Source organism: Haliotis rufescens, unplaced genomic scaffold (genome assembly GCF_023055435.1).
Source record: "Haliotis rufescens isolate VD_foot unplaced genomic scaffold, xgHalRufe1.0.p SCAF_11, whole genome shotgun sequence".
Lineage (NCBI taxonomy): Eukaryota > Metazoa > Mollusca > Gastropoda > Lepetellida > Haliotidae > Haliotis > Haliotis rufescens.
The window spans coordinates 25827757-25852514 of NW_025963791.1; the positions used below are offsets into that span (position 1 = coordinate 25827757).

At 41.6% G+C, this 24758-nt stretch overlaps 1 protein-coding gene across 8 annotated transcripts in view; it reads right to left on the bottom strand.

Moving 5' to 3' along the window:
* Positions 1-3421: 3421 nt before the first annotated feature.
* Positions 3422-24758, bottom strand: part of LOC124132763 (myosin heavy chain, non-muscle-like) — a 73560-nt gene continuing 52223 nt past the window's right edge. For 2 of the 8 annotated variants that reach the window (XM_046496872.2, XM_046496871.2), the window contains 21 exons: positions 23548-23729; positions 22853-23044; positions 22570-22730; positions 21511-21619; positions 20564-20767; positions 19493-19641; positions 18826-19245; positions 18402-18546; positions 17569-17781; positions 16887-17198; positions 16121-16273; positions 15757-15924; positions 15259-15371; positions 14071-14251; positions 13183-13395; positions 12272-12651; positions 11706-11829; positions 10688-10896; positions 9963-10071; positions 8565-8734; positions 3422-5724 (listed from right to left, as the gene is read on the bottom strand). In XM_046496872.2, coding sequence (XP_046352828.1) covers positions 5613-5724; positions 8565-8734; positions 9963-10071; positions 10688-10896; positions 11706-11829; positions 12272-12651; positions 13183-13395; positions 14071-14251; positions 15259-15371; positions 15757-15924; positions 16121-16273; positions 16887-17198; positions 17569-17781; positions 18402-18546; positions 18826-19245; positions 19493-19641; positions 20564-20767; positions 21511-21619; positions 22570-22730; positions 22853-23044; positions 23548-23729 — 4019 coding nt within the window. In that variant the 3' untranslated portion in view covers positions 3422-5612. Of the gene's footprint in view, positions 5725-7279; positions 7308-7802; positions 7840-8275; positions 8288-8564; positions 8735-9962; positions 10072-10687; positions 10897-11705; positions 11830-12271; positions 12652-13182; positions 13396-14070; positions 14252-15258; positions 15372-15756; positions 15925-16120; positions 16274-16886; positions 17199-17568; positions 17782-18401; positions 18547-18825; positions 19246-19492; positions 19642-20563; positions 20768-21510; positions 21620-22569; positions 22731-22852; positions 23045-23547; positions 23730-24758 lie in introns of all 8 variants that reach the window. The other 6 variants (XM_046496874.2, XM_046496877.2, XM_046496878.2 and 3 more) reach the window with 6 other exon arrangements.

Consider the following 24758-nt stretch of genomic DNA (forward strand, 5'->3'; position numbering starts at 1 on the left):
ACAGATTTGATGATTCTCCGACTTAAACTGTATTACGGTAGCTGTAAAATGTCTATATCATTTGGCCTATTGACCTATAGTTGTCAGTTTTACTTGTAAAAATGCAGGTGCAAAATGGCCAGTGAATTCCTGTCTTAGAATCAATAGCGTGACGTCGTCATAATAGTTTAATAATCATTGATATTATGTACACAAGTTTAACCTTATTCTACCTCACCATGACAACACTGAGTAAGTGAGGAGTGAATGACCTTCAAAGTGACCATGACATTTGACATAATCATGACATGATGGGTGTTGGCATAGTTATTTATAGTTCATATTCCATTAACATTTAACATGGCAAAATACTGAAAGATAATGCAGAGTTGATGCTTCGTCTGTATGTCCATTTGTCTGTCTGTAATCATTTCGAAACTCGAAAACTCTTCAATTTTTTTCAACAAAACTTGGCAGATATATCAAACAAATCCTGAAGTCGTGCCTTTTGCTATTTATGGACTTTGTACATTTTTATTGGAAACAATTTGGACTTAGTTTCAAAAGGGTAGGGGTAGGTGTTGTTTCCGGAAAACAACTTGAAAACTGAGAAAGGCATTTCATCCAAACCTGGTACATGTAACCAAGGGCTGAAGTGGTGCCTTTTGCTATTTAGGAATTATCAAAATAATATTTTTCCCTGTTTCCATGGAAGCAAGTTAAGACTGAGTGGAAAGGGAGGTAGGTGTCGTTTCTGGAGCAGAACAATATTAAACATTTTTCATCCAAACTTGGTACTTATATTAACCAAGGGCTGAAGTCGTACCTTTTGTGATTTTTTTTTTTTTTAAATTTTGTTTCCAAGGCAACAAGTTTGACTTCCACTCTGTTCATAGTGGTGTGTTTGTACATACCATATCTCTAAAAGTAATATGTATTCTTTCATAATACTTTGCGCACACCAACCAGTTTGTCAAATGGTGCCTTTTGCTACTTAGGGGTGTTTAGAATTATTTTTATTTTTTCCTGTTTCCATGGCAACAAGTTTGACTTTAACTGTTTATAGTGGTGTGTACAATGTTCCAAATCCCATGGTATTGTTTTGATAGATAGAAATTCTCTCATCAAGTTCGACTTCAAGTAACAGTCAGATGATTTGTTCTTTTGAAATTGTGGAGACCGGGGGATTTGTCCTATAGCCTGTGGAGGTATATGGGTCATTTCAACATTTGCAAGGTATCTCATGTCATAAACTAAAATCTTTCCTTCATGAAGATCCAGGGTAGAATAGGTCTTCAACAACCCATGCTTGCCGTAACAGGCGACCAACGGGATCGGGTGGTCAGGCTCGCTGATTTGGTTGATGCATGTCATCGTATCCCAGTTGTGTGGATAGATGCTCATGATGTCAATCACTGGATTGTCTGGTCCAGACTCATGGACAGCTTTAAAACCAGACCTTAGCTCACCTGCTCAATGGGCAAGTCAGCTTATGTCGCCTGTTTGTTTGATCTCTGTCAGCATATTTTCCTTTTTTGAGCATACCAGGGCTGAAGTGCAAGTGAGATTATGAAACTTAAGTCTCTTCTCAAAGTCTACTGAACATATTAATGTCGTTTTCATATATGTCCCTCATGCCCGTGAGAATCTGGGGTAGAATAGGTCTTCAGCATCCCATGCTTGCCCTAACAGGCGACTATGCTTGTCGTAAAAGGCGACTAATGGGATCTGGTGGTCAGGCTCGCTGACTTGGTTGATCCATGTCATTGATCCCAATTGCGTAGATTGATGTCCATGATGCAAATCACTGGATTGTCTGGTCCAGACTTGATTATTTACAGACCGCCATCATATAGCTAGAATATTGCTGAGTGCGGCATTAAACAACAAAGAATCAAATCAAGAATCCCTCACTAATTAAAAAATCAGAACACAATGTGTTGTATAGTTGATATGGAAAGGTTGCAAATATATCATATAATATTGCTTTTGAAAAAGTATTTCAACCCACTTTGTGGTGGGATAAAAAAAGCATTATTTTCATGTCTTATTATTGAGGCTTCTGAATATGGCTTTGTTATCTATTATTTGTTTAATAAAATAATGAGCAAACTCTTCATGACCAACACAGGTAACAATGTCGTTTGTTCTTTCATTGTTTCACTTTTACATATCAGAAAAGGTCACCAGTACTCCATGCTCGTCTCCCTGCAGAGATTCCAGGACAGAATATTCCGAGCGGGAAGGGGGCAACAACAGGTGGCAACACATTTCCAATGCCATCGTAACACGATATCGGCTTTGGTGAGGCGTTATCAGAACACAAATGACGTTGCCGACCACCCACGTTCAGGACGTCCCCGAGTAACGACGCCAAGACAGGACAGATGGATTTGAGTTACACATCTCCGACACAGGTTCCAAACGGCAGTAACGACGTCCCAGACAATTCCTGGACTGCGCCGTATCCATCCCAACACTGTCAGGAATCGTTTACGTCAGTACGGGATTCGACCACGACGCCCTGCCATACGTCCCATCCTGACACACCGTCATCGAGTCAACCGTCTAAGATGGTGTCGAAATCATGTTCGCCAACCTCAAATATGGTGGAGAAATGTTGTCTTTACAGATGAATCGAGGTTCAACATTTCCCACAGTGACGGGTGCCAACGTGTCTACCAGTGTTTGGGAGAATGTTATGCAAGCAACTGTATTGTGGAGAGGAATCGTTTTGGAGGTGGCTCTGTGATGATTTGGGGTGGGATAACAGCACGGCACCGAACCCCTTTTGTGGTTGTTCAGGGCAATCTCACCGGTGTTAGCTACAGAGATCAGATTCTGAGGCCTGTGGTCATTCCTTTCCTGCAACGTCATGGCCCGGGATTGACATTTCAACAGGACAACGCTCGTCCTCACACGGCTAGGGTCGCAATGGATTTCCTTCACCATACCAATGTCATGTTACTGCCATGGCCTGCAATTTCTCCAGATCTCTCCCCAATAGAGCATGTGTGGGATGAAATGGAGCGCCGTCTGCGTCGTCTTCCACATCCTCCAGATAACGTCCGTTACTTGGCACAGGATTTGAGGAGGATATGGCAGGCCATTCCCCAGGCCTTCCATGCCCATTTGGTGGACTCCATGCGTCGCCGATGCACTGCTGTAATTCACGCACAGGGTGGTCATACCCGTTATTGACTTTGTGACTTTGTCGTTTGACCCCCTACTCCATTTTAATCTTCTGACGTCATCGTAACAGATGTTGTTCAGGTCCCGTTGACATTTTCTTATGGTCCAATCATTCAGCTGCTACAGCGTCTGCATCATTTTGTTCTTGCTGTGTTGTATTTCAATCCAGAATATATTTTCTCCGTGCACAGTTTCTTTATGTGGCTAGTATAGAATGCAGATCATGACAATAAACAACGGACACGTCACACATTTTCCATAGTTATTTTATTTAAGATTTTTTTTGTGTATCAGCCAAGCATACATCATGATAGTATTCAATGCCAAGCAATCTTATCAAATCCGTGTGGAAACAGGTACATAACATGATATATCACTGAGATTAAATGCAATCAACTGCTGACTGGCTCAATAGAAACACTTAATAAAAGAATTTTGATCCCTTGAAAACAGCATACTCAAAAGAGCACCTGCTCCTTCCTACCACCATTGCTGCGGTGGCAGTCAGCTATAATACATCATTTGTTCCCATTGGTAGAAATGTTTAGTAATTTCGTTACAACAATACTTTTACAAATTTTCTATGTTTGGCCTAATTATGTCCTAAACAACAAAGGCAGCAGAGGCGTGTTTCACTGAAAAAAATGGTGTCAAACGATTGCGTAGAATGTACAAAAATATTCATCTAAAATCTGTTCACATGTTAGTGACCAATTAAACATAGAAACGTTATTTACACATTATTCAAGCACTGCACAAGACTAACCATTGCCAGATCCTCCTATCGCTGTTCTGATAGCCAGTTGACACGCCATGTTAATAAAATAACCATTCTTACATTAGTAATCTTATATTGAAACTAAGGATGCACATCAAATGCTTAGCAACCTTTCACTCAACATCTTAAAAATAGAATATTAACTTTCTTTCAGAGGTCAGCTCAAAGTACAGTTAGGGATAACAACTGATGCAGAGAACCCAACATTTTAAAATAGAATAACCTCATCAACATTAGTGGTTTTACATACCTCAATACTTCAATTTTTAAGTTAATATCAAATACTGATGTTTCTCAATCTGTGATGAGAACTATTGCTCTTCGATTGTGTGTGTCATGATTTATAAGTTGTGATTTTGAGGTGGCTAGCTGTCCCATAGGATTGTTCAGTCAAGATTATGGCTTGTATCAAATTGTCACATAAAGTCTGCATGGAAATGTACAAACGGTGATATGATAAATAGCATTGTACCAAAACAAAACAGTGAAACAAAGACTGCATCCCTAAACGTAAAGTGAAATGTAATAGTTGCAAGCAAAGCCCATATATCAAATCCCAAAATTTGGTGGATTTACTTATTAAGATCAGAAATAAGTTCACTATTTTAGTGAGCAAACTTATCAGTCACATGGAAAACAACTTTCTTGGGTCTAAGTACACAATCTGATTCATATCAAGCACATTAATGCTTCTCTATATCTCAGGCAACAGACACTGCTACATAGACGCACCATGCTCATGCAAACACAAGCCTGTATCTTCAGTCTGGGGGTAAACATTAACTAAGTACACTGATTTCATCACTGGTTCCAAGAGAGAAGGTTGTGGGGAGAAACAACAAAAACCCACTGTTGGTAAGCTGGAATCTTTTCTTGGAAATATACGACGGTACAACACGTCAAAAATGACAAAATGGAGCTTTCATGCATTTAAAACCATGTCGACTCATATTGACACATACCACTCAAATATTGGTAATTTGTGTTTGGAAATATGACCCCCCAAAAAGACAAACTTGATGTTTCATGAGTTGTCACTCAGTCCAACGTAGTCGAGCAGATTCAGTGAGCAACAAAAGAAAAGAGGATTTATTGCTATGCTACTGATGGAAACTACTCTAGCAAGCCAACATGACGACTGATTAAACTCGTTCCTCGATGTCTAAACAATGCTTTGACAACGTCTATTTGATATCCCTCAAATGCCAACATATCCATAACAGAAACCCATTTCAATCAATTTCTCCATACTATAATACAATTCTGATTAAAGTGTGAAATTTACAATCATTACCACATTACAGCTCAATCTAAATATGCCCATGTCTGCATGTGCTGTCTCCAAAACGTAAACATTCAGTCCTACTTAGACAGCCTTTAGTTCATTGGTTCTTTTCCATTGTAAACAAAATCTCAGTTGATCATCATCAAACGTACAGACAGAAAATAACAGCATCATAACATAAGCATAATGGACAATTCAAAAGATAAACTTGATTATTAAAGCAGTAAATGATGGTAATGTCACGTTATATCAATTAGAGATAGATACAATAGTTAATATAATGCATAATATGGACAACTATTGGAATGGCTGGTGGCTTAGAAACCAGCACAGTTAGGATATATATTCATATATACTATGCATGGGATACGAGTCAGCTCAGGTTTCAGACTGATTCTGCTCTGATTCATCGTCATCTTCTTCCTCGGCTGCCTGAGTCTTGATTGATTGAATAACCTGGCGGGCCGTCGTCGTGCTTCGAGATGAGGGCCTGAAACAGGTGGGTTCTGGGGTTAAGACTCTTGCAGAATGATTGGGTTTGACTAAGGTGTTGCACAGAGGTGACAGAGATATAGTGGAGTATATATATGGGTTGCATGCACATCCCATGGTTCACTTGTCCATAATAGACTCAAAGAACAAATATCACTAAATGGATAAGTATTGATGGATTTATTTTTTTAGTAAATCACTTTTTCAAACTTGTAGATAAAATAAACAAAAGATGTGAAATGTAAAAACAAGTTGAGGAAGGAAGTTAAAAAAAAAAAAAAAAAGCTGTTGAAAAGCTGCATCCTTGTTTTGCAGAAAGGACTGTGAAGAATAAAAACAAAGTCTTTCAAAAATTGACACTCTGAGAATTCTTCATACTGAATTCTGCGGTATGGGCACAAATTCTGCTGTGATGTAATGAAGGCTTGTAATCTTGCATTTACTGAAAAACTGAAATATTTGGAAAATTTTACGAGTGCTTCCTGGTATTGTTTTTACTGACTAAACCATAATGGTCAAGTTATTTATATACAAGTCAGTTTTGTTTATTGCACAACAACCTTGTTTTATCCTCATAACCTGATAGGAATCCGTTGAGCATTGCTTCTGCTGAGCTGAACAACAAACACAAAACACATTTCCTAGACTGAACTAGTTCAAAAGGATGCCCTCCGACAAACTGAAGTCGTACACAGTACTTTTCCCACCAACATAATCCTACATTCAATAATGGAATCTCACTGGACCAGGAAAACAAATCGTTTTTCTTTGTTCTTCATAAGATTAGACAACAAAGGACTGATGGTTGAACTGTAATGTTTAAACAAAAAAATCAGCTTTCTAACAGACAGTCAAGTCTAATGAGATTATACAATCACATTTGTTTTAGTTCAAGTGACCAGAATGACTCGTGACTTGCTACATTTCCTCATGCAGGTGACCAGCGGCATTCATGGTATGTGTAGAACACAATAGGTAGATGATACGTGATATATCACACCTGTACACAAACTGACATCCAGAATGCATCGGCAGTCTCTACAGAGAAAACTCACTGTAGACATGCAGTAGGGAACATGTATCATAGTTATAGAAACATAGAAAACCTTCATTGCTTAACTTTTGTCATATGACACCATCTAGCATGCTATACAACAAAAAATATCACACCACACATTTAGGACATCACAAAAAGTTTCCACAAACACACAGTTACTGTTTTCTATATTCTGTTTGACCTGTATACTAGTATAGCTTTCCAATGTACACTCGGGTTAGTACATTACTCTTACACTTCAGCCTGTATAACTCTACAAAGTTTAAACAGCCATGCGTATATGGTATTTGTGACCAAGCAGTGAGGACAGCTCTTGTATATCTCTAAGCTTTCCTGAAAATATTCTACTTGAAAGCTTTAACAAGACAAATTACAGTCAAAAATAGACAAGTACGCTACAGCATGCTGGGAAACAGATTGTGATCAGCTTGGAGCTGTCTGTGGCAGATGGTTCAAGTCTGTATAGTAGAAGAAACATAGGAAACTGCCAACTTACAACCTAATCTTGCTGCATTTCACTTTGTCTGACAACAGAGAGTGATACTGCATAATAACAGTTCAACATATATGTGCAAAGCTTTCCCAAAGTTGATTAAATGCAAAACAAATGAGGTCAAAAACAAATGTTTAGAGTGCATGCGTCACCACAAATTCTCCAGTATTTCCGAATTGAATTAACTAATCTATGCTGTGTAATTATCACTTCAAAACATGCTGTCATTGTTATATTGATCTTGTAGTTATCGAAGCAAAGCATGTCAACTGTAGCGGAATTGTTAACATGGAAAAACAGGTTTGGGACAAGATGTCATGAAATGGCGATGGATGCGTTCAACTGGAGATGAGGTTGAAGGAAATACCCAGATCACAACAGATCATTCAAGCCTATTCTCGCTGTTTTCATAATGAACACTGAAGCCAAAAAAATGAAACCAATGACTTATAATAAATATGCAATCCAGGCGTTTCATTGCAAATGGAAGAGCTTGAGGCCAAGGGATGGCGGAACATGCGAATACCTTTCACTTCTTCTTGGCTTCGCAAACACATTTTAGACTGCATGGAAGACAATGACGGATATATGAGGTTATCATGGGACAAGAATTACAGGATTTTACTGCACTTAGATGTACATAGAAATATATATAATATTGAATACATGAAGGAAAGACGGTACGTTACCTAATATCTCCTGAAAGGCGAGGTATTATTGTAGAATACCATTGAAGCAAAGCATGAATGATTTTGCAAAGGACATCAAACAGCTTTAGATAGCAGACCTTTCAGCCAATTCAGAAAACGACTTAACTTTTTTAGCTGAATACAGAATTACTGAATGCATTCCAATCAGAGTATGAATAAATGCCACGCCACTGTCAACTCTTGAAGAGAAGCTATATACTGCAGTGCAATATTTGGACTCATTGCATAACCACGACAGCACAATTAAGCTGCTATTATGATAGAACTGGTTAAAAATCAGATAACATACCCTCACATTTTGCTAAATGGAAGATGAGATGTCATAAATACAAAGACACCAAAAATGAAAGTGTTTTGAATCATGCAATAACGTGATGATGAAAACATAGTTCAATGATTGACTTATCACAAAAAAAACCACCTAAACAAACCTACTTAACATATCATGCAGAGAACATGTACAAATATTCTACTACCAACAATAACATGTCTAAAGGTTAACTGCAAGTTCTATAGATACATTACAATATCATCAATGCTATGCATCAATGGCTGATGAAACAGGGAATGCCACATACCTGAATTTTCTTAACTGTGAGATTTCTCGAGATGCCACTTCATTTTGTTCCATTTGCTCATCGATATCTCTCTGTAGTTTACGTTTCTGAGAGTTGAGACGTGCAACCTCCTCCTCAGTTTCGTCCAACTGTCGCTTCAAGGCCTTCACTCGGTTGTTCACCTTGTCAAGCTGCAGGTGGAAACACAAACACTTACAAGGTGTCCGTCCCCCTTGTTTGTAATGAGAGTCAAGGCAATACATCACACAATCTCAACTTACAGTGTTGCACATGAATGTCGGATTCTGTATGGCTGAGACCCATTCTATTATTTTCAATGTACCCCGCTAACATGTAAGGTACATTTCTTATGTTCCCCACTAGAATTGTCTAACTGTTGGAATTACACCTGCAACATACAAACCACAATTTTGTATCTCTAATTAAATGTTAGACACCATTTTCCAGATATTAACAATATGTTCCAAATGAAATAGATCTAGGGGGAATAACTCAGTTTGTTTGCGGTCTGCTACAAATGCATAACTGTGGTATTCTTATTGATTCAGGCCAAAGCATGCATGCATAAGATAAGATGTGCAGTAAGATAAATTAATCCTGCGACCACCATGTGACTACCCTGCATCCACCATGTGACTACCCTGCATCGACCCTGTGACTACCCTGCGACCACTATGTGACTACCCTGCATCCACCCTGCATACACTATGTGACTACCCTGCATCCACCCTGTGACTACCCTGCATCCACCCTGTGACTACCCTGCATCCACCCTGTGACTACCCTGCATCCACCCTGCGACCACCCTGTGACTACCCTGCATCTACCCTGCGACCACTATGTGACTACCCTGCATCTACCCTGCGACCACCATGTGACTACCCTGCATCTACCCTGCGACCACTATGTGACTACCCTGCATCCACCCTGCGACCACCATGTGACTACCCTGCATCTACCCTGCAACCACTATGTGACTACCCTGCATCCACCCTGCAACCACTATGTGACTACCCTGCATCCACCCTGCATCTACCCTGCAACCACTATGTGACTACCCTGCATCCACCCTGCAACCACTATGTGACTACCCTGCATCCACCCTGCATCTACCCTGCAACCACTATGTGACTACCCTGCATCCACCCTGCAACCACTATGTGACTACCCTGCATCTACCCTGCAACCACTATGTGACTACCCTGCATCCACCCTGCATCTACCCTGCGACCACCATGTGACTACCCTGCATCCACCCTGCATCTACCCTGCAACCACTATGTGACTACCCTGCATCCACCCTGTGACTACCCTGCATCTACCCTGCGACCACCATGTGACTACCTTGCATCCACCATGTGACTACCCTGCATCCACCCTGCGACCATCCCAACTGACCTGTTCCTTATACTGGTCAGCATGTCTCCTCTCGTCCTCAGCCTGCAACACCAACTCCTTCAGCTTTTTCTCCAGTTTCCGACTCGCTCTTGACAATGTTGCACGTTCCCTGGAACACAGAAATGTGAAACACATTCAGAATAATGCAAGAGTCATCAGGAGATAACAAATCCCTCGCCCCCCACAAATTCCAAAGAAGAAATCATCTGACTGTTACATTAAGTCCAACTTGACAAGAGAATTTCTGAGCTGTCTGTCCGTACAAAAGGAGTAGTTAGATGCCGGGTGGATAACAAAGACTGTGATGAAGACAAACACATTATCTGTCCACCTCACTGATTAGAAGTGTTAAAGTTACGCTATGTCTGGCATACGAAGGTAACGGTATGAGTGAGCAAGGTGATTTTGTGGTAGTTAAAAGTGCTGTCCTGCAGATTGTAGATATTTCCCAATTTATTGATAGACCAAACACTCTCAGGGTTGACGCAACTCTGCAAATTGGTCCTGGTCACTAATTCAACAGGTTCGTCAGTGACAGTTTTCATCCACTAGCCCTCATAATGATAACATGTAGCAAAATTCTTAAAAAGGGCTACTTTCTACTAGACCTTATGATACCTTGACCATTAGGCAGTTTGGCAAGGACTATAGGACTAGTGCCAGTTTCTAACACTGTTCCTACATCGATGGTATTGATATCAACCCAGTGAACCTGGTAGACTCACTTGGCTTCGATTTCGAGCTGCTCTTCCAGATTGACAATCTTGCTCTCAAGGGCAGCTATAGTAGCTTTGGTTCTAGATCGGTTCTGCCCCTCCAGTTCTGCTAGCTTGTCTCTCATATCCTTGTTCTGCCTCTCCAGGGCAGACTTCTGGTTCTCCAACTTCAGGGAAAGTGTCTTCTCAGCTGACAAATCAGCACTCATCTGCTCCATCTGACAAAATAAAGGAAGTAATTCAAACGTTTTGTTTGTTGTTTAATGCCGCACTCAGCAACATTCCAGCTATATGACTGCAGTCTGTAAAATAAACGAGTCTGAACCAGACAATCCAGTGATTGACATCATGAGCATCAATCCACGCAATTGGGATACGATGACATGCATCACCAAGTCAGCGAGTCTGACCACATGATCCCATTAGTCGCCTCTTACGACAAGCATAGTTGCCTTTTACGGCAAGCATGCGTTGCTGAAGACCTATTCTGACCCATGGGTTAATTCAAACGTATGGATCCATATTGAAGGACTGAAATGTAGGTATCTTTGTGGGTAGCATCTGTAATGGTGATGAAGTTTTGATAAGTCACTTGCTTGGTAATTGTGCGATTTTTGGTTACACTATTTTGACTTGCAACACAAAGTATATATTTCTCCTGAGCATTGTTTATTTTATCGTCAGTGAGTGACCATACACCCTTATGCTATCAATAGGAGTGATAAATGCGTTTACGAATTGCGCAGCACAGGTCGCAAACCAGTCTAGATTTCTGCTATATCATCCAGGTACTCACAGGGAAAAAACAATAACAAAGGCAACAACCAGTCCCCGGGAATTGCTTTAGATCAGTGCCGCTTTAAGTGTTCAGCCACAGCAGCTTTCCATACCACTGGGGTATGATGACAAGCAATCAACCAAGACAACAAGCCTGCCCGCAATGGAACACCAAATTGTCTCGAATGACTAGCATCGGTTGCAGGGGACCTATTCTAACCAGAAATCCTGGTAACATGAGAGTACGTACCTGAATAGTTGCCTTCCTGGCCTTGTCTGTCATGATCTCTGTGTTGCCGTGTTCATCCTCCAGCTCGTCCTCCAACTCACTGATACGAGCCTCCAGGCGACGCTTCTCATCAAGGAATGCATTCCTGGAATAAACATTCGAAAATGCTCATTCCCAAAACCACTTTTTTAATCTTCAAGTTCTTGTTTCCTTTTACTCAATAATCAGCATGTCTGTGCAGCCAAATGTGCAGGACGAAAACACACTAATACAAAGTAGCATTCACACTGCACAATTCTAAATGCAAATGTGTATGTCTTAAGCTGGTATGTCACTGGCTTTAAACATTGCAGTGTTAGACATTAAGGCGGATGCTTGAGTCTGTAGAGTTTTCTGCTATGACATACATAATTAGTGACACTTTAAATGTTGGATGGCCAGAATCCCTTGACTATTATGCTTAAATTCTAACAAATAATTACAGGTAATCAAACTTGGGTCTAAGGCTTGACAATGAACCAGGATTACCAAGCATCGGAGATTAATGTCAGTCAGTCAAATCTATGGCAACAAATGCTGCAACTCACTTTCCACTTGCAAGTGTTGTGAGTTCGTCTGCGAGTTCATCACGCTCTCCCTCCGCATTCCTCCTGGCCCTCTCAGCCATGGACAACTCCTCCTGCACCTTCAGCAGCTCTGCCTCTAGGTTCTTTATCTTCCTCTCATTGTCCTTAAAGCTGTTAGCCATCTCCTCCCTGGATATCCGCAGCTCATCCAGCTCACGCAGGTATTCCTTGGACTGAGACTGGGCCCGTTTGTACTGCTTCACTGCATCGTCCTTCACCTTGTTGGACATCTCCAGCTGACCTTCAAGATCTTTTAGGTCAGCCATCAGCTTGTTGCGAGCACTCGTAGCAAGGGATCTCTGTTTGCGTTCATCTTCCAATTCTGCTTCCATTTCTCGCAACTGTAATATGAAAGGAAAATCTGAGAGTGTCTATTCACTTTCACACTGAACTTACCCTTTGTACTATCAGCTCTATTAGCAGGAACCTATCCAAAACTGAGATTGGAAACTGAACCTGACAATACCCATCCATGTGTAAAATGGCAATGACACAGCTGAGACAACTGTTTTGTCAAAGGTTGGACGTTCCCTAATCATGAACAATAACCATCATAATATTTCATGTCACCATAGACCATAATTGTTTAAATTTTTTTAATTTTCCAAATTATCTCTTCAAAACTAAGTAAGCTGCTGGGTAACACCAGCCACAGAACTATTTTCACAAGGTGTGAGAATTTCTGAATAATGTCTCATGACCCTGATTCAAATGTTTCGGATCGAGTGAGCAGTGTATCATTTGTTCACCCATCTAAAAGCTATACATCCTGAATACCTTATACTTTACATCTATGTAGGACTTAAATCAAACCTACGTGCAAGATAAGAGTATCAACAATTGGATTGTGCTAAGCCAATCATAAAACATACCTGCTTAAGAATTGACTTCTTGGCGTCATCGACCAGGTCATCCCGTCCCTGCATGTCGCGGTCATACTGAGCTCTGAGGGCCTGCATGTTGACCTCGAGACGGAGCTTGGCGTCCTCAGAGAGCTGCAGCTCATCCTCCAGTTCCTCAATCTGCGTCTTCTGCTCATCCACCTGCTGCTCCAGCTGGCGTCGTGCCTTCTCCAGGTCATGCACCTGACACATGGCATTAGGAGTGTGTGAGTGAGCGGGTGAGTGAGTATGGTTTTACACCGCCTTTAGCAATATTCTTGCAATATCACGGCGGGGGACACCAGGAAAGGGCTTTACCCATTGTACCCATGTCGGGAATCGAACCCGGGTCTTCAGTGTGACACTTGTCACAAGCGAACACTTTAACCACTAGGCTACCCGGCCACATCCATGGCATTAGGAGTTGTGATCACTCATTAAACATAATTTTCTGGTACATCACAGCATGCCACCTAGATGATGTAAGAAACCCTCAAACTACCAACATTGTGGACATTTGTCACTGTGATTACACCCATGCTAACAGTGCAAGGCTCAGTATACAAGATTAGTATATCAGGGACAGGTGGCAATTCAGACTACAGGGCTATGCATCACAACTGATTTATTCATTGGAATTACAACTTACTGTATCTGCCAAACCCCAATATTGTTTTGGTGGTCAATTTGTTTGTACCCTCAATTTTTAAAACCAGATAAAATTGAAAGGCTTGGGAGTTAAAACTCCTGCCATGAAACTTTAAAAGATTAGCCAATTCAAGGAGACAAACTCTTGTTGTGAAGAAGTGCCTATTTCCTGCTTATACAACTCTGAAGACCCTCACAAAACTGAAGTCTCTCTGATGCTAATCTACTTACATTTTTGCCAACGTCATCCTTGGAGGACATGAGATCGTCAAGCTCCCTGGCCTGTTGTTGTTTCTGCCGGTCGGAAGACTCCAGCCTCTCTCTCAACTCCTCCAGATCCCGGTTCAGGTTCAGGATCCTTGTCTCCTTCTCCCGACTCTCGCGCTCGATGCCATCACGCTCGGCGGCAAGCCTGTAGATACAAGCAACTCCTATCAATTTCAGGGCATTTTAAGGCATTCTAAATTTGCATGCTGTATGAGGTTTTAGTTCTTTTTACGGAGACAGTGGATGAAGCAAAGATGAGGATAGAAAGATAATGAAATCCATGGTTCCCAGGTCCCTTCGTGACAGCTCCTCATTTTACAATTCATTACCTGTGAAGCCATGTCATTTTCACATTTTACAGTAAGTACACTGAAGTTGTTCGTTCTTGTCAGCAGGACAAGGAAACTGGTAGCACCTGCCCCTTTCCCCATAGCTAGCTCCACAACCACGCCCCGATTCATTATCAACAAACATGCAAAGTATGACAAGGTAGACACCATTTATGGATAACAACTTCTTTAATACTGTTAAGCGTCATTTCCGTAAAGATCCTTATACCATTGTCAAGCAAGACTGAATGAGGGACATTGTACAGAATATATATAATAGGTGGAGGATTAACAGTAGAGGATTAACAGTAATGACAATTGCATATATGAGTGGGATAACATTATTAAGTAATGACAACAACGGTATAAGGAAATGTTGCTTTTTACAGTATTAAAGTTGTTATCCATAAATTGTGTCTACTTTGTCATCCGTCAACTTCTAAGTAATGCCTATCAAACAATTCATGCAACAGTGAATGTCCCTACTAAAGTAAGAGAGAGAAGTTGTGGATGTCAGCTTCGTTATTATGACGAATAATGTTTTGGAGTATATGCTTACCCTTCATCAGGTCAATGACTGCTTATTTATTTATCTGATGACGGAGTATGCACACTCCAAAATGTTGTGTTCCTCATAATAAGTTGACATCCATACATTCTCTCTTATGTTATGACTTCCCAATGCCATTCAAAGACTTGATACTTAAACTACTTGAGGACTACAAAAACTGAGCACCAAATCCAAGTCCTTAACTAGTTCCTACAAATATGGTGTACTGGGGAGCCAAGCAAACCTCCTTAGAGGACAGAAAGCACTACCCACCTTTCTGAGATGGCCTTCTCTTCATTGAGCATCTGGTCGAACTTGCGCTGTTTCTTCTCCATCTGACTGGTTGTGGACCTCTGACTGTCACGCTCAATTGTCAGGTCCTCGACCTAGTCACAAGTATCTTGTGTTACACATACATGAACAACCTACAACTGCTTTGAAAGATTAAAGAACTGGCGTCAATATATACATTTATGGAGTCAATTCTCATGTATGTACATGTCTAATAAACTTCACAGACTGCTTACTTAATCATTAACAAACAAAAGAACTGTAGATGAAAATACGAAATTGAGACATCCCTAATATTTATTAACAACTTCTATGTGCATTCAGCCTACAAAATTTACCTACAATGTTCTTTTAACTGGTATCACGAACAACCCTATCCTTTAATCACGATAATGACAAGCATAGGTTGTGGTGGACCTATTCCCCCCTGGAGTCCCCGCAGTGGTCTTACTGACTACGGCACTTGTAACTTTAGCCTACCTCAGCCTGCAGCTTCTTGCGGGACTTGTCCAGCCTCTCGTTCTGTGTGCGAGTCTCATCGAGCTGGGCCTGAAGAGCATCCATATCACGAGTGGCCTTCTTTCTCAATTCCTCCATAGCCTCAGCATTCGCAGTGTCATTATCAAACTTCTTCTTCATTTCAACCATCTGCATTCACAGAGTGACGTCTATTAATCATACAGTTTGCCAATAAATAAAAAAAAACTTCCTTCACTTCTTTTTTGCTGGACTAAAACCTTCCAATTTGACATGTACTTGACAAGTATTCAGCTAGCTTCAATCATAATCACCATACCAGGCAACAAACACCTTCCTGGTCAGCTTCAACCAAGACACCACATACCCTATTATTAGCTTCCACTATCTGCCTCTCCAGATTCTTCTTAGATTCCTCCTCCTCCTCAAGTCTGTCTCCGAGTTGGTTGATCTCATCATTAGCCTGACGCAACTTAGATTGGGCAGACAGCTTTTGACGAGTCTCCTCTTGCATTAGATCCTGAAGTACATACAGATTTACACATCAGACAAACAACAAAAACTTTGACACGTTAAATTTGATAAGACAGCACCTTTGCATGAAAGCAAGCAGCTGTAGGAAAAGAAGGACGTAACTAGTCAGAGATAGGCATTGTGTTAGTTGTGGAATTAAACTGCTCTCCTATTCAGATATTGAAACAACATATGACCATTGTCTGTAAAGGTTTACTTCTCCATGGCAACCTTATTTACATCTGGTGTAGAAAATAATTGGGGAAAATCACTGCTCCAATGAAATGAGAGATATGGACGGTTGTGCAGTATGGAAATACTCCCAAGGGGCTGTACTGTCAATTTGTTTATTGTTTATGCCGCACTCCATAATGTTAGAGCTATATGGCAGCGGTCTGTCATTAATCAAACCTGACCAGACAATCTAGTGAACTATATCGTGAAGAACGATTGACGTCCTCGGGGTATTATGGCACGAAATCAACCAAATCACTGATTCTGACACCGATCCATTTGGTCGACTCTAATAACCATCATAGGTTGCTAGGGACCAATTCTAAACAGGATTCCCACAAGGTGTACTGTCAATAACCCTCTACATCTGATCCTCTGTGCCATACCTGAGCATCAGCCAACTGGGTGTCGAGACTGGACACCTTGGAGCCCAACTGCATAGCCTTAGTCTCCGCTTGCTCCAGCTGCTGGCTGGTGGTGTCCAGTTCGGTGGCCAGCTTCGTCACCTTCTCAACAGTCTCGCCTCGGCCCTGATCCAGCTCCTGCAGCTTAATGGAGGCCTCCTGCAGCTGCTGCTCGGCCTGCTTCCGCTTTCGCTCCGACTCCTGCTTGGCCATCTGGACCTGCTTCAGGTCATTAGCCAGGTCCTGGTTCTCGGCCTCCAGGGTCGTCTTGTTCTTCTCCATCACGTTCTTGCCCTGAAATGTATCACATAAAATCAAATAGGAAGCTGGCATGCACTGTTTTCAGGAAATACAAACTAACTGCAGAGTGACAAACTACCAGGAAGTGCTAGATAGATATACTTTTCATATGGGTACTCTAGCGCACACAAGAAAGAAGTGAGGTTTTCCAGCCTTATGTTTGAGCAAGAGCACTGGGCAATGGAAGACTATTATCCAAATGACTGATTATGGATAGTTGACTGTGTAGAGGACTGCTGTTGAAAATCTAAAGATCATAAAAGTATGATGACAAACAAAATACAGGATATTAGCAATGACGTTATAGAGGTAGGGTTTTTGCAGGAATTTTCGTGTGCGTTGTTGTGATCAAGTATTTATTTACCTTCCTGACTGTCTCGATCTCTTCGCTGAGGTTCTCCATCTGCTGTTGGTACTTGTGCCTCATGTCCTGGATGCTCTCCTCATGCTGACGCTGAGACAAGTCTAATAACTTCTTCAAGTCCTTGATCTCAGTCTCACGCTTGGTTCTCAGCTCCACAGCAGCAGCTGTGCTGTCCAACTCGGCCTCAAACTCCGTCTTCAGAGCCTCCAATTCCTACAGGAAAACAGTTTAGAGCATCAGTTGCCACACTTTGACTGTTTGTGCAATACTAGCTGACGGGATCTAAGGAAGTGCAATGAGTGACTTCCTGTTTTAATGAAACTCTGAACAGTATGTCAGTTAAATCATAAGTCAATTAAACATATGTGGAAAGTGATTGGAATATGTGTCAAAGACTTATAGGTGTTGACCAAGGACCGTAATCCGCTATTCAAATTCCACTTAGTTAGTGAACAGGATTGTATATACAATGAGTACCTTGAGTGAGTGAGTGAGTGAGTGAGTGAGTGAGTGAGTGAGTGAGTGAGTGAGTGAGTGAGTGAGTGAGTGAGTGAGTGAGTGAGTGAGTGAGTGAGTGAGTGAGTGAGTGAGTGAGTGAGTGAGTGAGTGAGAGAGAGAGGTTTTACGCCGCTTTTAGAAATGTTCCAGCAATATCACGGCGGGGGACACCAGAAATGGGCTTCACACATTGTACCCATGTCGGGAATCAAACCCGGGTCTTTGGCGTGACGAGCGAACGCTTTAACCACTAGGCTACCCGACCGCCCCTTGGCCATGTAACCGAGTGTAAAAGTGAAGTCTGGAACAGGTACAGTGCACAAGTTGTTACCAACCTCATTAAGGTCCCTCTTCTGTTTCTCTGCCTTATTCCTGCTCTCCTTCTCCGAGTCCAAGTCCTCCTGCAGTTCCTGAATCTGGTTCTGAAATTCTCGGATCTGCTTGTTCATGTTCGACCTGGCTATAGACTCCTCATCAGTTCTGGAAGATGGACCACATAATATGCACCCATGAACTCCGCCACTACCACAATCATCGGTGAATCTTTCCATCTGTGTTAGCCATCATGGATATTAAGTCTAAATCCCTTCACCACCACTAAAATGTTCATTACTTCCCCAAGTGGTTCTTACATCTAAAAGCCCTAGACATGGTCCAACAACCACTACTATCATTACATTCCAAGTGGTTCTTACTTCTGTAAGCCCAAAGATGGTGCCCACAAGCAATACCATCATTGCATCTCCAAGTGGTTCTTACTTTTGAAGGGCCTGCTGCACTTCCTCCTCGCGTCTGCTGAGCTGGGTCTGCAAATCCTCAACCTGCTGCCTCTTCTCGTTCAGCTGGTCACGCAGGTCATTCAGCTCCGACTCCAGTCTGCGCCTGATCTTCTCCAGCTCCTGGCGAGCCTGCTGCTCCTTGCGGAGTCGTTCCTCAAGGTCGGCAATGATGGCCTCATACTTGTTCTTTAGCTTGCCCAGCTGCTTTGCCTTCTCCTCCTCTTCCACCATTTGTCCCTGGACATCATTCATACGCTCTTCCATCTGTTTGCGCTCCTTCAGCAGTTTCTGATTCATGTCCTCAGCTACTGCCATGTCCTCCTCTATCTTCTTCATCTTGGAATCATTTGTCACTCTCTCCAACTGCAGTTTCTGCCGAGCCTGTTCCTCCTCCTCCAGCCTGTAAACACATTGGTCATTGACTGCAGGAGCAAGCACAACATAGAAACTGTTCTCATTCCGTCACAACTTTTAGTATCATATGTTTTATTAATGAGATACAGATTATTGTTAAAAAAAAGAAAAATCGGCAGGTGGAGGAAAAGTGTCTATTCTCTGAATTAAGGAGCTTTAAACAATACCACACCTGGCCTTTTATGATAGTAATAGAAATAACCCTGGTTTGAACTAGCTGGGCAAGTACGTACTGTTCTTCTAGATCCCCTATTGTTTGGCTGTACTTCTTCTTCTCATCCAATAGGGCATTGCAGCGATCTTCCTCCTCTTCAATGCGCAGCTCCATATCATGCAAGACATCCTCCAGCTCTTGTTTCCGAGCAGCAAGTCGAGCACGAGCCTGGTTAGCAAACAAATACTCCATGAACCACATGTTTCCTCATTATATGCAGACACAGTTACAGTGAAGTAATTTTGGCACATATTAACTTTAAGATTGTAATGCAAATACACAATGCTACATAGGCCTACCAAAAACTTGATATTATATTGCAACTGTGGAAACTCTTAGTCTACAGAAGATACAAATTGAGTAACGGCTTGGTTGGTTGTTCTATGCCGCACTCAGCAATATTCCAGCTATATGAGGGCGGTCTGTAAATAATCGAGCCTGGACCAGACAATCCAGTGATTAATATCAAGAGCATCGATCCACGCAATTGGGATCGATGACATGCATTAACCAAGTCAGCGAGCCTAACCACCCAATCCCGTTAGTTGCCTTTTACAACAAGCATGGGTTGCTGAAGACCTTTTCTACCCCGGAATCTTCACGGGTCCTGAGTAAAGGCAAGCGTTTTGGAGAATCCTTACTCATTTTCACTCCAAAACTTACGGCTTATTAACAATAAAGAAGTTGTCAATCAATAACTTATAACAATAACAATAACAATAACTTGATTCTTGAGTACACCACTTCAAATGCCTATCAAGGATAAAGTCCAACATTGTCTTACAAAGTACAAACTTTCACAAGTAATTTCTACCATTCAATGACCTTGACTTTTGAGATTTCACTATTGGCACTAGTTATATCTTCAGTGAGTCAGCAACACTCCAACCACATGATGTACATAAGGCATCGAGTAAGGACCAGGCAAAACAGTGTGTGAATGCATGGACAGTGCTACCCATCAGCCAAGGCACACAGGCCAACAACCTCATTTCCAAAGTTTACAACAATGACAATTCAGACAGGAATCCTCACAGGAGAGTTTTGTTTTAAAATCAAAGTCATCAAAATCATTGCTTCGAGTATTCACCTCCTCAGCCTCTTGACAGATAGCGCTCTCAGCCTCCAACTGTTCAGCCAGGATGTTTTTCTCCTCGATGATTTGTGCATAGCGACGCTCGACTTCATCGTAATCCTGCTTCTGTTTATCGAAACTGTCCTTGACCTTCTTCAGCTCCTCCTCGACCACCTTTTGCTTCTCCTCCTGCCCGGTCACCTGCAGCAGCGGCTTCACCTGGGAAGACCAAACAATTCATACATCAACCTACACCAAGGTGATTCTTCCACAACCCTTGTTTTCAATGCCCTGTCGCAGGTGACACGCCGTAGAGGCCATGATGACGACAAGAGATCGTTTCAAAGTAAACATAGCGCCAGTAGACAAGCCTATTCTGTGACACAGATAAAAGAAATTGAAACAAGCTTTACCTAACTATTCTCATAAACAGTTATGTTGACTGTTTGATCATGTGTTACAATTGTACATTTTAGAGCTAGAGATCTAAAATGATTTTCAGGGATTGCATTCATGAAGATTCTACAAAAAGTATCTTAAGGTGCCTAAAATAATTCTAATCTAAACATTTTACTTAAGTGTACATTCATAAAAGCTCCAAGAGCAACTTTCAGTTCAGTCCTAAGAGTAACTATATCTAAAGTAAATCCTATGCCATTAATAGAAATACAGGTACTCTTTGCCTTTGGAGGGAACATCATACGTGATGTGTCATGTGACTCAATAACAAGCACCTGTTCAGAAACAGGGTTCAAAAGAACATAACTCCAAGTTCATGCTGTGTCTAGGTAAAAAAAAAAAAAATCAATAATTTACCCAATATTATGTGTCATCAAGCATTGTCAAATTGTGTTATTGAGTCTTACCTGAACCTATGGATTGTTGTCTGACCATGAATAAGGTGCTACATTTGTAGACTTCAATTACATACAAGTAGGAGGCAATAGGAGGTGTATACCTACCTTAGTGAAGAGTCTCCACCACTGCCAGTTCCTCAGTTTCAGGTAAGCAGCACAGTTCCTCTGGATCACACGGATAGCATTGATCTGTTGCAGACGCCTCATGTGGTTTCTGGACAATAAAAAGCAAAGAAAATGAGAAAAGAGATTCAGTGTAAAGAGTGAGTGAGTATGGTTTTTCGCCACTTTTAGCAATATTCCAGCAATATCACGGCAGGGGACACCAGAAACGAGCTTCACACATTGTACCCATGTCGGGAATCGAACCTGGGTCTTCGGCGTGATGAGCGAACACTTTAACCACTAGGCTACCTGACCACCCCTTTCAGTGTAATGAACCAGCATGGGTGTATCAATTTTCTGACTCTCAGTAATAAAGTTTGGGGGCAAGAACATAGGGTGCCAGGCTGTCCATATGTGGCACATTTAAAACATTCTTAATATCTGCACAGGCTCAGAAGACTAAGCCTACTGTATATGAGGTTTTCAATGTTAGATGAAGAAAATCAAGCATCGACACACTGAACAATGAGTGTATCAAAACAGAAATGATAGTTTATATGGAACATGTAATCTACAATTTTTTTATAAATTTAAAGAAAAAGACACCAATAGTTTTTCACAATGTCATTTTTGGGAGCCCATTTCAAACGTGAATGCATAATCATGCAATATTTTGTAAAACCCTGGGAACAGAACCCGGTACTTTGGAGTGATGAAGGTCTGAAACACTCCCCAACACTCTCTTAGAATATAATTAAACTCATTAGGGTGAGTAAAGTTGGGTTTCATTTCATGCCTTTGTGAGCTTTCAATGTCAGCTTAATGCAGGCCCAAAGCCCAAAGTAATGCAGGTCTTAGTCAGCTACCACTTTGATGCAATGCACAGGCACAGGAATGGTGCTGACAAGACCAAGGATCATGATCAGTGTATTTGAACACACATCTTTGATACAAGCAAGTCTATGCTACACACTGCACAAAGAACTGGGACACTGAAACCCTTAAGGGGAGATAATCTGTACTCCCTCAAAGATGGAAAAAAGTGTCTAAATGACCAACCTTCTGGCCAACAGTCCCCTGGCAAGGGACTGGAACTGGATGATGATGTCGGTGAGCTTGAGGTCTCTCTCCTCCTCCAGGTGGGCCAACACTCCAGCACGGAAGAAGATCTTGCTCTGACCAACGCGGAACAAGTTGCCGTCCAACTCCAAGGCACTGATCTGTTATGAAACAACTAGCATGTTGAGATGTACATAATAGATTCACTTCAACTCATGTGTGGTGTTAACCACAAGAATACAGACACATCATGTGTACCACAATTAAGAGTTCTGATACTTACCATTTTCTCTACAGCCTTTTTGCCGTCCATGAATCCTCGGGGGATGGCATTGGGTGTGAGGATCTCATATCTCTGTCGGAACTCCTGGAAGAGGATTCTGTTGGGGAAACCTTGGCGGCAGATTCGGATGCCCTCCAAGACACCATTGCATCTCAGCTGCTCCAGCACTAGGGGAGAGTCTATCTTACCAGCCTGCAGTTGGAAAAACAAAACCATTAGTCTTTGTGACATGCACTTCCAGGGATGCAACATAACCTGAAACACTTACGAGCCCAACCTGAAACATTTACGAGCCCAACCTGAAACATTTACAGGCCCAAAAAGTGGATGCCCCTTAAAAACCATGAAATTCAACTGGCTTATTGAATACCTTTAACATTAGACATACTGACTCGCCAAATTCCATCTCTGGATTATGGAGTTGTATGAAAGTCCTGCCAAGAATGTATCAAGGGTGAGAGTGTCACTGTCACTTTTAATAATTTCTTCTACGTCAAAGCTGCCTTGTGTGGATATTTGAAAATATGCCTTGCCTCAAAGGCAAACTACACAAATAAAAAGTAGAATCATCAAAAACATGCATGGCGCTTATTAAACAGAAAGCATTTCAGCCAATCAATACATTTGTGTCCACAACAACCCTACATAAACTTATCCTGATTTCATGCTGTGTTGTGTTCCTTGCATCTATTTACCTTCTTCTCATGGTTGGGAATGATACATCTGACAAAGTTGGGGTTGGTGTTTCTGAGGGTGGCCATGAGTTTGGCGAGCTGCTCCTTGTACAGCTGGCCAACCGTACGGAACATGCCCTTGCGTGTGCGGGACCCGAACATCGTGTCCACAGCTGCAGCTGCTCCCATCCCCACAATCTCAGCTGAAACATGGAGCTCGCCATTATACATCAGCTTACGTTATATCCACACAATCTCAGCTGTAACATGAAGCTCGCCATTATACATCAGCTCGCTCAACTAACGACATATATCCCCACAATCTCAGCTGTAACATGGAGTTGCCATTATACATGAGCTTACGTTCTATCCACACAATCTCAGCTGTAACATGAAGCTCGCCATTATACATCAGCTCACTCAACTCACGATATACATCCCCACATTCTCAGCTGTAACATGGAGCTCGCCATTATAAATCAGCTCACTCAACTCACGATATACATCCCCACATTTTCAGCTGTAACATGGAGCTTGCCATTATAAATCAGCTCACTCAACTCACGATATATATCCCCATATTCTCAGCTGTAACATGAAGCTCGCCATTATACATCAGCTCACTCAACTCACGATATATATCCCCATATTCTCAGCTGTAACATGAAGCTCGCCATTATACATCAGCTCACTCAACTCACGATATACATCCCCACATACTCAGCTGTAACATGGAGCTTGCCATTATAAATCAGCTCACTCAACTCACTATATACATCCCCACATTTTCAGCTGTAACATGGAGCTCACCATTATACATAAGCTCACTCAACTCATGATATATATCCCCACAATCTCAGCTGAAACATGAAGCTCGCCATTATACATCAGCTCACTCAACTCACGATATATATCCCCACAATCTCAGCTGTAACATGGACCTCGCCATTATATATCAGCTCACTCAACTCACGATATATATCCCTACAATCTCAGCTGTAACATGGAGCTCACCGTTATACATCAGCTCATGGTTTGTATATTTCACCTACATCACAGCTATCTCTGTATAAGTGAGTAAGGTCCAGAAAAAACAACATAATACATATAATATTTCTAGTCAGAAAGTCAAAGCCTGACAATCACGGCCCTGTTCCTCGAAGTGACCTTAGCACTAAAAAGATCTTAAGTCATTCATATAGATTTATCAGCTGTTCTTTTACTTCTTTTTA